Genomic DNA, 12,782 nt, shown 5'->3' with positions numbered 1-12,782 from the left:
TTAACCAATGTCCATTTTGTAGCCCGTCGGCCATTGTACTTCATTTTCCAACGGCCAACACTGCCGTCTCTCTCGCTGCGGCTCTGGCCATCTCTTTTTAGCTCCGTCGCGACGTCGTCGTCTGCCTGTTATTAAAATACATAAATAATAAGCGGCATGTCAGCGGCGGCTTTTGTTGCTATATAGTGTATTGTTATGACTCTGGCAGAGGCACTTAAGCGGTCGCATCCTGCAATCGAGAATCCAGCGCTTTTCTCCGCGGGACTTCCCACTTTCCGCTTTCCTCTGACCACCCCTCGATCCCACTTTATTTTTGGCCGCCTTTAAAAGGCACGCAAATTAGCCATAGATAGAGAGCCACATTATCTTGATGGCCGTCTGTGGAAGTAAGCAGTATTTTATTGGCACTTAAAAAATTAATTGAACTATAAAGGAACTGCTGCATTGAAACTTTCGCTCTCTTCTGCGATTTTCAAGGAGGATAAAGTTGTTATTCACGAATGAAGGCTTTGGCTTCGAAATAACTTCATTTGCAGAGGAAGAATAAATACTTAAATCACTGTAATCAATATTATACACATAAATATTGTACGTAAATTTGCCAAAATAAAATAGTAACCCCGAAAAGAGGCTACACAGTCACAACTGAAAATATATATATTTGGCTCTCAAATTAAATCAACATTTTTCCCTTTTCAATCCGTTTCCATTGATGAGAACTTGCCAATTAAACAACAGGATTGCTGTACCACAAAAAATGTTTTCCAATAGTGATAAAAAAAATACTTAGTGTGCTCGAAAATTATATTCAGCGCCTCTTAGCTCGCACATGTTTTTCAGTCATTTTCATCATATTGATTTACATTTTGCCAAACCATTCGGGCATATCACATATTTTTTATTCATTCAATTTTTTTGTTTAAAGAATATTTTTTATTTGTCCATATTTGAGTTTCAATTTTGGTCCCATATCTATGAGACTTCACATTTTTTAAGCCACTTGGTGGCGCTATGAGCTAGCATATTAAATCAGCGATTGCAATATGTAAATCACATGAAGACTAAAGTCGGCTCATAAAAAGAGTTAAATATTTTTATTTATGGATATTTTGTGTGTTGTGTGAATTAACAAATCCAAAAGAAACATGCCTGAAAGATCAAATTTAAATAAGTATTCACTTTTTAAATGATAATTCGTATTTAATACTCCAAGAGTTTGCTTAGAAAGTTACACCTCGACTCAAGCTAACTCATTTTCCATTACTTCTACTGACCTCTTTTTCGCGAAGGTCAAGAAATTTACTTAGGAATTTTTCGTTCGTGAATTTTGTGGTTTTTGCTCGTTTTTGGCACATTATCGACATGTACATCAAATTTATGTTTTTCTTATTTTTTGTGGACACCAGACATTGGCCATAAAGTGGAGTAGAGCGCAAGGTCCTTCGGCTGGCAAACTAACTGGGTGCTGGAGCAGGCGACTGTGTGGAAGATGAGGGCGAATCAGCTCTTGGCCATAACATTTAAAGTCAAATTACGGCAAATGGTCGCAAAGTGTGTGATTTAAATGCACTTGGGCGACACTTTAAGACGCTCAATTGCTCGCTTTATTGTGTGGCCATAAAAAAGGCATCTCCCCTCTGCTCCTGCCGCTCTGAATTTCCTCACAGCCCCCCTCGCCCGACCACGATTTCCCGGATTTCCCGGGGTGAAAGCCGAGCAATTGTCGCTTGAGTCACGTTTGTCACATAAACTCGCCGCTTGGCTGCTGGCGGTCAAACTGAACAAGTGAAAAACTATTATTATTTGGTGGCATGCTTTTAGACAGCCACCAAGCCTGGGAGTTTTCCACTTACCCAGTTTCTCACTCCCCACCAGAGCTGCCTGGAAAATGGTCTGTTCTGTTCGTAAATCCATCAGTTTTATGCTTTTCCTTTCAGTTGAAATTTTATGTGTTGAAAGTTTGCCGCTCGTTTCCTGGTATTAATTTTTTGTTGTATTTTTTAATTTCTTTCACAGTGCTGCAACTTTCCCCCTTTCTCTGCCATACTTCTTTTCAGTGACAGTGCAAAAATTAGTTTCACTTGAATTGTGACAGAAATCAATGTCTTGGTAGATGTCTTTTGATACTATAAATCAGCAAAAGCTTGAATTCATGCTAATTGGATTTAGAGTACCGTTTAAAAATAACCAATATTAGATTAAATCTAATTTCAAGAATTTCATAACTTTTATTCAACGCTGTCAGTTGGTAATTAATGCAGAGGACTTAGAGAAAATGGCCAACAGCTTAAGCCGTTTACATAATTTATTGACCGTGTTGCTTGTGCTGTACCTTGGAACCCCTCAAAGTAAATAATAATCCTCCCAGAGGAGAATTCCGGGCAACTCGGGGGCAAATGGTTGGGGACTGGAAAATGTAGGTAAGCACGATACCTGGCGTTAATTGACAGTAATTTTATTAGGTAAATGAGGCCGCTACGAAAAATGTAAAGCGGATCCAGCGGCCGAAGCGCGCTTAACAAACTCGTAAATATTTTACAAATTATGCGATTTTAATGAGCTGGAAAAGTGCAAATCACTGACGGCTTTTCCCGCCTGCTGGGGAAATGAATATATATCCGCCCGTACAATATACATATTAATTGAAATGCGGCAGCGGTTGAAATCAATTCAATGTCGCAGAGTGTGGAGTGCATAATGGATGGAAACAATCAGAGAAGAAGTGGTAAGCCCACTCGACACTTTCCTCATCCAATTAAGATACCAACTGTGCCACAAAACAAAACACTACAACAGACCAAAATACCTCAACGAATGTCAGTTTGTGGGTTCAAAAGCCTAACCCTTTAAAATAATGTTTGTAGAGAGTTTTATGTCAGTTTCATTATTAACAATAGTTCAATGGATAAATCAGCCTAAAAAATGCATAAGCCTTCAAAGTATTCTGCACTTTCAATTCAAATTGCATTGGCTTAACCGCAATGGTGTCGAAATAGCCCCCTGTTCGGAAAGGGGTTAATCCCGAACCCTCTCAAAATGTTTGCCAACAAAGTTAGCGCCGGGGGGACAGAGATTGCCAATCCCAATTGTTGTCAGACATTTTATGCGAGCTCATAACATTTTATGCAGAAAATAAATTTGCATGTTGCACTTTTGAATAATCGCACGCCGCTGACAAACAACTGGCTGCCAAAATCGTTCGCCTGGAAATATGCTCCGCTCAATCTGCTGCCTTAACTCCTTGACACCCCCGGGGAAAATCCAGAGAAAGGAGTTTTCCTGGCCAGCCGCCAGTTGGCACAAAGGAGCGACTTTTGGAAGAAAGGCTCTGTCACACAGCGGATTAATTAGGCTGGAAATTTGAATAATAATATTCTCAGGACTGAAGTAGTCGTATAACCTTATCACCAATCAGAGGTGTAGACCAGAGAACTGCAGCAAGCCACCGGCACCCTAAGTGTACCCGCTAAACACCGGGAGTCTCCGCACCCGGGTGTTTGGAGACACCCTAAATTTAGCAATGACAAACACCCGGGTGTTTTGCCACCAGGGTGTTTTTTGTACTTGCACAAAAACACCCGGGTGTCTGCTGTGCAAAGAAGTTTAGGGTGGGTGACGCGCAAGCAAGGATCGGCCGCAGGTACTTTTCTGTATGCATAAAAATTGTATGGGTGGAAGCGAGACACGGTCCAAAAAATTTAGGGTGATTGGAAACACCCAAGAAAAAGGTCGTGCACATGTTTTTGCGTTTTGATGTATCTAATGTCTTTACAAAAAACAAACTTATGTATTATTAAATAATATATTATGTATATTATTAAATAGTATTTATACTTAATTAACACAATTCTATTTCTATTGTTTTTGTTTAGCACAACACCCGGGTGTTTCCGAGAAAAAGGCACTTGCCTTTTTCTGCATGTTTGCCTTCTCTACCCTTCGTTATGAGTGGCGAGTGTGATTGGTACCCGCGACGTAGGGTGCCGCATTGATTCGGGTGCGCAGGCAACAGGGAGTTTGCAGACACCCGAATATTTTGACCGGGTGTTTGTATGTACCCTCGAAAACCGGTGTGAGTGGCACCCGCACTCAAAATTGTTGAGTGTGATCAGGGTGGCTAAAAATGCCACTCTTGCAGTTCTCTGGTGTAGACATAAATGCATTTTCATTTCAACTGCAAAATGTATTTAAACTGGTTGTGAATGTTTTTCACAGTGTAGAGGAGTTGGTTTAGGAGCAGTATCTTTTCGCCAGAATCGGCCAAACCAGACACGTAAATTCAGGACAGACAACTACAGCGACAGCAACAACGAAAAGGACAACGATGAGGACAACTTCCTGGGATGAGTGATATTGAGCTGAGGCGGCAGCAGTCCCAAATGAAATGCCATTAATTTGGCAAATGAGTGCGGTTGCGTTGGTTGTTTGACTGACTGAATAACTGACTGACTGACTAAATGACTGACTGACTGACTGACTGACTGAATGAGTGGGCTAGTGACGGGAGTGGATACCGAAACCAAAGCCAGACACTCCAATTCACACAATTACCAACGAGTGTAGTCAAATTTGAAGTCAAGTCGAATCAACGACAACTGGGGAAATCTTTAGTTGGTCAAATTTTATTTTGCTACAGAAGAATCGTTTGGGTGAGGAACTTTTAAATTTTTTTTCATTGAGCTGATGAAGATTATGCAAATTTCTAGAATTTTTCTAAGCAATTTGGACGAAAAAGACAAAGAACTTGCAGGTAGAAGTATGTAAATCTAAGTACTTCATGCTAAATTCAAACTTTTTTTTTCTCTATTAATCGATACCATACCAAATCGATTTGATGTGCTATATCTTATCTTGCATATATGCCATCGGTAAAATATTCCTAATGTAATGCAAGTTTTTAAAGAGATTTTCTACTCTTATTTATCTTTTGGGGGTTCTTCAAAATCTTTTGGAGGTTTTTAAGATTTCTTTGCAAATCCTCCAATATACATGTGAGTTTCTGTCCTATATCCCCAACAGCAGAGTCAGACTCATCGGAAGAGTACTCTTCTTCCGACGAAATGGATGGGGATGCAATTTTCAAATTTCTGATCGAATACTTCAAGGATTTGATTTTAACGGTTTTCTGTTTTTGAAAACCACCAAATGTCGACCGCAGTTTGAATTGTCTAGACTGGTAGAAAACTTGAGCCAAACGTTTTCCGAGAAGCTTCCCATTGGAGTTCTTACAGCGACTCCACTTCTTAGGATCGATTTTCTCCAAATCAATTTCTGTATTCAGCAATAGTTTGTCTGTCATGCGAATATTTGCAGAATTACAAATATTTGTAATTTGTAATCCGAAAGAAATCGGATTGTCAGGTTTTAGCACCGCCTGGAATAAATCTTCCGAATAATTCAAACTTTTATTCGTTGGAGAAGAAAGGTTTCTGGGGGAAAAGCATCTGCCTGTCGTACATCCCTCCTGTGAGTTTAAGGACCATTCATCTGCCGACGAAGAATAATACAATTCTGGGCCAAGAGAAAGTTCTTCTTCATCTGAGAATTTTTCGAAGTCGGAACTTAAATCATCTGCCGCTATAGTTTGCTTATCCATTTCAGCTTTATAAATATCATGTTTTAAAGTGGATTGTTCTCCAAGGTATTTTTCTTTTGCACTTAAGGTTTCCTACATACTGGCCAGCAGACCCAAGAAAAATCCCAGACCTGATCGATTTTGCAATTACTAAACATGTCCCCCGCAACATGGTCACCGCCGAAGCACTAGCAGATTTATCCTCAGACCACTCACCTGTTTTTCTAAATATGCTAACTCGCCCCCACATCGTCGACCCACCGTATAGACTCACAAATTTTAGAACAAACTGGCCAAGGTATCAAAAGTATGTCTGTTCACACATAGAACTAACGACGGCATTATCTACAAAGGAGGATATAGACAAGTCAACGGAAACTCTTGGAAACATTTTAGTTTCGGCTGCAAAGGCTTCAACCCCGCCAGTGACGTATGCAAAACCAAACTACATCAAAACTAATCGCGAAATCGAGCGACTGGTATTAGATAAACGACGCCTACGAAGGGATTGGCAGTCTAATAGATCACCAATTACAAAGCACATGCTTAAGATAGCCACACGCAGGCTTACCAATGCTCTCAAACAAGAGGAAAAAAACAGCCAACGTTCATATATCGAGCAACTCTCTCCCACCAGCACTAAGTACCCTCTTTGGAGAGCTCACAGAAACCTAAAGACTCCAATAGCGCCAATTATGCCACTACGAAGTCCCTCTGGCACCTGGTTTCGAAGTGATGAAGAAAGAGCCAGTGCTTTCGCTGACCATTTACAAAATGTATTCCGACCAAATCCCTCTACCAACACATTTATTCTCCCTCCTTTAATAGCAGCCAATCTAGATCCTCAAGAACCCATTGAATTCCGACCATGTGAACTAGCAAAGGTTATCAAAGAGCAACTGAACCCAAGAAAATCGCCTGGCTACGACCTAATAACTCCAAGAATGCTCATTGAACTCCCAAAGTGTGCTATTCTTCACATCTGCCTGTTGTTCAACGCAATCGCCAAGCTTGGATACTTCCCTCAAAAATGGAAAAAGTCGACCATAGTAATGATTCCAAAGCCAGGAAAAGATAAAACGCAGCCATCATCATATAGACCGATAAGCTTACTAACATGTCTTTCAAAGCTGTTTGAAAAAATGCTACTCCTTCGGATTAGCCCTCATCTTAGAATAAACAACACACTTCCAACACATCAATTTGGCTTTAGAGAAAAACATGGAACCATCGAACAGGTCAATCGAATCACGTCAGAAATTCGCACTGCTTTTGAACATCGAGAATACTGCACAGCCATTTTTCTAGACGTCGCGCAGGCATTTGACAGAGTGTGGCTCGATGGACTTTTGTTTAAAATAATCAAGCTGTTGCCCCAAAACACACATAAGCTACTGAAGTCATACCTATATAACAGAGTGTTCGCAATAAGATGCGATACAAGCACTTCACGCGATTGCGCAATCGAAGCTGGAGTGCCGCAAGGCAGTGTACTGGGTCCAATCTTATACACCCTGTATACGGCGGATTTCCCCATAGACTACAATCTAACAACCTCCACGTTCGCTGATGATACCGCGATACTCAGTCGCTCCAAATGCCCAATAAAAGCCACCGCACTCCTATCCCGACACTTAACATCTGTAGAACGATGGCTTGCCGACTGGAGAATTTCAATAAATGTTCAAAAATGCAAGCAGGTTACCTTTACCTTAAACAAACAAACATGCCCACCACTGGTCTTGAATAACATATGCATTCCACAAGCCGACGAGGTAACATATCTGGGTGTTCATCTGGACAGGCGGCTCACTTGGCGCAAACATATAGAAGCCAAATCGATACATCTTAAACTTAAAGCAAGGAACCTCCACTGGCTCATAAATGCTCGCTCTCCACTTAGTCTGGAGTTCAAAGTTCTTCTATACAACTCCGTCTTAAAACCTATCTGGACTTATGGCTCCGAGCTGTGGGGCAACGCATCCAGAAGTAACATAGACATTATTCAGCGAGCACAGTCAAGAATTCTGAGAATTATCACTGGAGCGCCGTGGTACCTTCGGAACGAAAACATACACAGAGACCTAAAAATCAAATTAGTAATCGAAGTAATAGCTGAGAAAAAAACGAAGTATAACGAAAAGCTGACCACCCATACAAATCCCCTCGCAAGAAAACTAATCCGAGTATGCAGTCAAAGCCGGCTGCACCGCAACGACCTCCCAGCCCAGCAATAAACTTATTAGGGCATTAATGAAAAAACTATCACTAAGTGAAAGTTAATTAAGTTAGATTAAGATTTGAACACTTATTGTTAGTCTCTTAACACAAAGGGAAGATTCAATAAATAATAAAAAAAGCAAAAAAAAAAAAAAAAAAAAAACTTAAGGTTTCCTGATTAGAAGACATGAGCACATCATCATCCAAAGGTAGATCTGGTTCGTTGCCTGGTTTCCCATCTGCTACGTCGATTTTACTAGTCCACGATCTACTGGGGTCCTCAACATCTGAAGGTAGTCCTTGCGTGGCAAGGACAATGTCAGGCTTGTCTATTGACGGTAAGGTGATTAGTTTTTGATTTTCCGATTTCAGAAACCTTACTGGTTGGGAATTTTCTTGCGTATTTTTCTTTCTTTTAGATTTCAAGTTAGTTGGATTTTTGATTAATCGCGAATATAAGTTTCTGTACTTCTTATGAAAAACCTTGCTGCAAACTTCTGGATTTTCTCTAATTAGGTTTCTCGAAATTGTATTTAATGTTGAATTTATATGTGCAGTCCTTCTATTGACGGTCTCTAGCATGTCATAGAACGAGTGTGCCATTCGAAAATAGTGGCGATTTTTTAGATGTGACCACCGTAGGTTTGCCGTAGAGTTTATCGAGCCCAACAATTCCCTTCGACGAAACCGCAATAAGGAAGATTCTCTTTGATGATCATTAGATTTGAATACCGAGTTACTACTGGGTGTTGTTGAATGCTTATATCTTCCACATTCACACCTCTGGTAGTTTTCAAAATTTTTTACTGGTTCCTTTGAATGTGGACTGCTTGCAGATGAAACTAATCTAGGATTTATGGAATGTAAATAATTCATACATCCTGATCCATTCCTGCTTTTTTCGGTATCCCCGAAACATTCAGGTATTGATTGGGGTTCTACACTTGTCTTCATTACATTTATCTCACTATCCTGAGCATCTTTTGTGTTTTCGCCCCTTAACAGTTGATAGTTAAGATCATAGAATGCCTTGAACCACCGGGCAAACTCCAAATTCTCGCTATTACCACCAGAGACCAGTCGCTGAATGGGGATTTGCTTCTCAACGCCCTGTTTGAAGAGACTCTTTTGCAGCAGTCTCATATTATGCACAAATTCATAATGGGTCCTTGGTTTCTTGAAGACCTTATTCAACCTAATAGCCGACGGCTGCAGCTTGTGAAGCATTTGACAATATTCCACGCCGGTTCGCAGGTCCTCTAAACACGTGAAACTGGTGCCAAGAAGGCTGTTTATCCAAGCAAGGATTCTGCGACGGGACGCAGCTTTGTCATGCTTAGTCTGGTATACGTTTTGCATTACATAAAATTACGAAAGTAAAAATTCTTTTTGTAAACTACACGTGTTTGTGTCACTCACTAAAAAATATTCCTATATAAAGCTTGACTCGGATTGAGAGTAAATATGTATTTTGTGTGGAAATTTTGAAGTTTGACGAGTAAAGATGCGTTAATGTATGTAATAATTTCGTGATGGATAAGTTAAAGCTTATACTCTGTTACGAAAAACTTACCTCTTCTATGGATTCCTATTGCGAATTATATTACTTAACTTTCCCTTACCAACTTCCTGCTCAAGGCACTACTCCCACCAACGTTTTGGATCTGATTAGTGCCGGCACCAAATTGGTTGTTCCTGTGTCATCTGGCCATATTTCAAGCCACTTCACTTCATGTGGGGTCATCTATCAAGCAAGTGCTGCAAGTGCTATATAATATTTCTGTCATTATGCTTAATTATCTGGTTCCTGTGCAATGCGTCAACGTTGACCTGACCGCTGACACGACCCCGCCCACCGGCCTTTGCCGCCCCTCGTCCTTGCGTGCTAGATGTCCGGTTCTCCATGCAATGTGAAATTAGTTGGGGCAGGTCCCTTCAGTCTTTTCACATAAGATTGAGGTTGAGCACCGAGGTTGGGGCACATTACATCGCGTGTTGTGAGCAGGCGGGTCATAAATGAAATCTGCTGCCACTTTGTCGCCCATTGTTTAATAATGAAATTAAATCGTTGTGGCCGACAAACTGTACGCTTTAAAAAATGACTGCATTATTTTAAATTAAATATAAAATGTAATCAGCTTTTATATATTCACACATGCTATCCAATGTTTTGTATTTAGTTGTTTAGGGCATTTAGGGCACACTGTAACACTGATTGAAACAAAGAGTTTTGTTTAGTGTACTTGGTGCCCGGAGGGTTAGAAACTAAACCCCAATCCGAAGGGAAGCAAACCCAATCCGCTTCTCACTTGTCAGCGCTCTTGTTGACGCTTGACAAATGGCTTTGGGTGGGGATTTGGCCCTTTATTTCTTCTTTTGATTTACTGCCACATTTTGTATACACATATATTTTTTTCCTTTTGTTTGCCCAGCAGCGCGAACGAACTTAGACTAATTCAAAGCGAAATGGATGTAAAAAGTGAAATGTGTTGAGGTTGGCTAAGTGAAATGTCAGGCAATTGTTCAACGTCCAACCGAAAACCTCAAACGGTTCCCAAATTGCATGCGATGGACGAGTTATTACCACTGGTTATTTTCTGATACCTTCTACCTGTAGTGCAATACTCGAATAGGTACCCATTTGAGGTATAGCATATTTTGCTTTTTTAGTGTAAGCACTGACGCTGATTTTTTACGTAAATTATAGTTATTCAAATATCATTCAAATGTGTTTTTTAATTATAAAAGTTTTGGTCTGTAATATGTGAGCTATTATAAAAAAGCTATTTTCTTTTCCGTACACTACATGTGTAACCTTTAAAGGGTATATGCGTGCATTTCTCAGTTTGTTTTTCTTGCGTGTTAACTTTTGTGTTGTATTTTTTTGCGGTTCCTCGCTTTTTCGTTATATTTTTTGTTTGCAGTATTTTCACTGATAATTTGCACGCTTGTTGATTTGGCAGCTAATTACATAGTTGCTGCACTTTACGTTTTTTACATTCAACAATTTTATAATTTTACGAGTTATTTGTGTTTAATTTAATGTGCAATTTGTTGACCGGCAAATGGCCCTCGGGGCCCTCAATGAGTTCACATGAACACGGGGTGGGAACGGAAATGTGGAAAATGTGAAGGAAAACTCGGTGGAAATTGGGGAAAGCGGTCCCGAGTGGGTGGGAAAAGGAAGAATTAAGCCAAAGGGCAACAGTTATTGGCCGCTGGCTGTTGTGTCAAGTGCTTAAAGTGCCCGAAACAGTTGCGCTGCGACATAAAATAACAATTACGCAATTAATTGCAGCATTTCAATAATATTTAATGATGCGTAAACAAAATTAAATGACAGCGGTACAAAGCCGGGTTCAACATGGCAAAATAATTGCAAATGACAAAAGTGGAAAACAAATTTCACATATTACTATACTTAATGTATTTCATAGATAGGCGTACGTGCGTATTACTTTGTATACACACTTATTTAAATGGTGCGCCCAATTTATGTATTTGGCTTATTATATCATATACGCGAAATTATGTGCACGGAAGCACAAACTTATGCGCAATGAGTCTTTGAACTTCTCGATTTACAGCAAATAATATATTTCATTGATGCATAGATTGAGCTGGATTTATACTAATTTATACATATTTGAATATATGACACATATGATTCAAATCGAATCTATCAACTCGTATGCAAGATTAAAATTAGTTTTTACCACTTTCGGAAGAGGACTTTTTCTGTGCACGCTGTTGGAAACTAGAAGAAATTTCCTTGTCGTCGTGGCCACACCTCCACTCCTGCTGGTGGTGGTCTAATAAATCTCAGCCACTTAATAGACGACTGCATAATTTAACAGATAAACAAACAGGCTAGCGAAGCGACGAGTCGGCAGAATGCATGTGCCAATTGAATGGCAGGAAAATGCTTGGAAAAACGCCGGCAAGAATGGGTGACGTACGATACGAAGTCGGGGGAAAGGAGAAACTCTTTCGGTGGAGAGCCGAAAGCAAAAGCTAATTGCCAAATACTAAATTACCCATTCAGCAGTAAAAACATTTCGAGCTCCAAGCTCATGCGGCCCGTTGAAAGCCCTGAAAATGTGGTGTAAAACGTGGCTGGAAAGGAAACAAGTCGGCCAGTGGGCAAATATATTTCGAATTTGCTGTCAATGCGAAAAAAACACTTCTCACAAATACACACATACTTCTTATGCACCGAAAAGAAAATTGTGAAAGAGTCCTATTTAAATTGAATTAATTATTTTGTTCATCTTTTTTAGCTTTATGTGTTAGTGTCCTAATGTACATTTATATTTTGGCTTTGAAATTTAATTTTAATCTTTCTAACAATTTAAATCGCATATGAAGTAGTTGATCGCCCTAATATTTCCCAGTGTACATACATACATAAAGAGTAAGTCCTGTCGAACGAGCTGGGCGTGGTATTTGGAGTGGTTTGGGTTCGGATTTGCTGATATGGAGTAAATGGCAGTAACTGCGGAAAGTAGCCAAAAGAAATGGCCGAAAGGGGGGAAATCGGAGTACGGGCATGGGATTTGGCCAAGTGTTGAGCGCGTCCATGGTTGACCAAGCGAATGCGCTGCTTGGGCCAAGAAATTAGCCGTAGATTTCGACTCGAGTGGCTCGAAGGAATGGGCGAATATGTGCTCATTGATATCGATGTTTTATGACTTTTTTATGCCCACTAGCTGGGGCATAAAAAGTTGTCACCATCGGAATGATGTGGGTTTGGTATTTGCCGAGGATTGAATATAAATATATATTCGGTTATCATTAATAGTACACATAAAATACATGTGTATATAATGGGCCATCAAAGTATTTGATTACCGCTATTGTCGCTGATATACATACGTTAACATTATTTTCGACTAATTATTTGCTCAGCACATTCTTCTTTATCTATTTCCCAAAAAATAGCAGCCAGCTCTACCAATTTTAAAAACAGATATTAAAGTGTATGCAA

General features: G+C 39.9%; 1 protein-coding gene across 1 annotated transcript; it reads right to left on the bottom strand.

Annotated features, from left to right (window-relative positions):
* Positions 1 to 7,958: 7,958 nt before the first annotated feature.
* On the bottom strand, positions 7,959 to 9,296 carry LOC6526795. Its single transcript, XM_039370902.1, has 2 exons — positions 8,177 to 9,296; positions 7,959 to 8,124 (listed from the first exon to the last, which is right to left on the bottom strand). Exons 1-2 carry the CDS (start codon positions 9,152 to 9,154, stop codon positions 8,038 to 8,040), a joined length of 1,065 nt encoding a protein of 354 aa, XP_039226836.1. The 5' UTR covers positions 9,155 to 9,296; the 3' UTR covers positions 7,959 to 8,037.
* Positions 9,297 to 12,782: the final 3,486 nt, after the last annotated feature.

Source organism: Drosophila yakuba, chromosome 2L, assembly GCF_016746365.2.
Source record: "Drosophila yakuba strain Tai18E2 chromosome 2L, Prin_Dyak_Tai18E2_2.1, whole genome shotgun sequence".
Lineage (NCBI taxonomy): Eukaryota > Metazoa > Arthropoda > Insecta > Diptera > Drosophilidae > Drosophila > Drosophila yakuba.
The sequence above is the reverse complement of the archived record's forward strand: the minus strand, read 5'-3'. Positions and strand labels throughout refer to the sequence as shown.

Excerpts from the sequence above, each read along its gene's own strand:
- LOC6526795 (XM_039370902.1), bottom strand. The coding sequence starts at position 9,154 with ATGCAAAACGTATACCAGACTAAGCATGACAAAGCTGCGTCCCGTCGC. Across the intron at positions 8,125-8,176 it reads CGCAAGAAAATTCCCAACCA|ACAAGCCTGACATTGTCCTT; the intron begins GTAAGGTTTCTG and ends TACCGTCAATAG.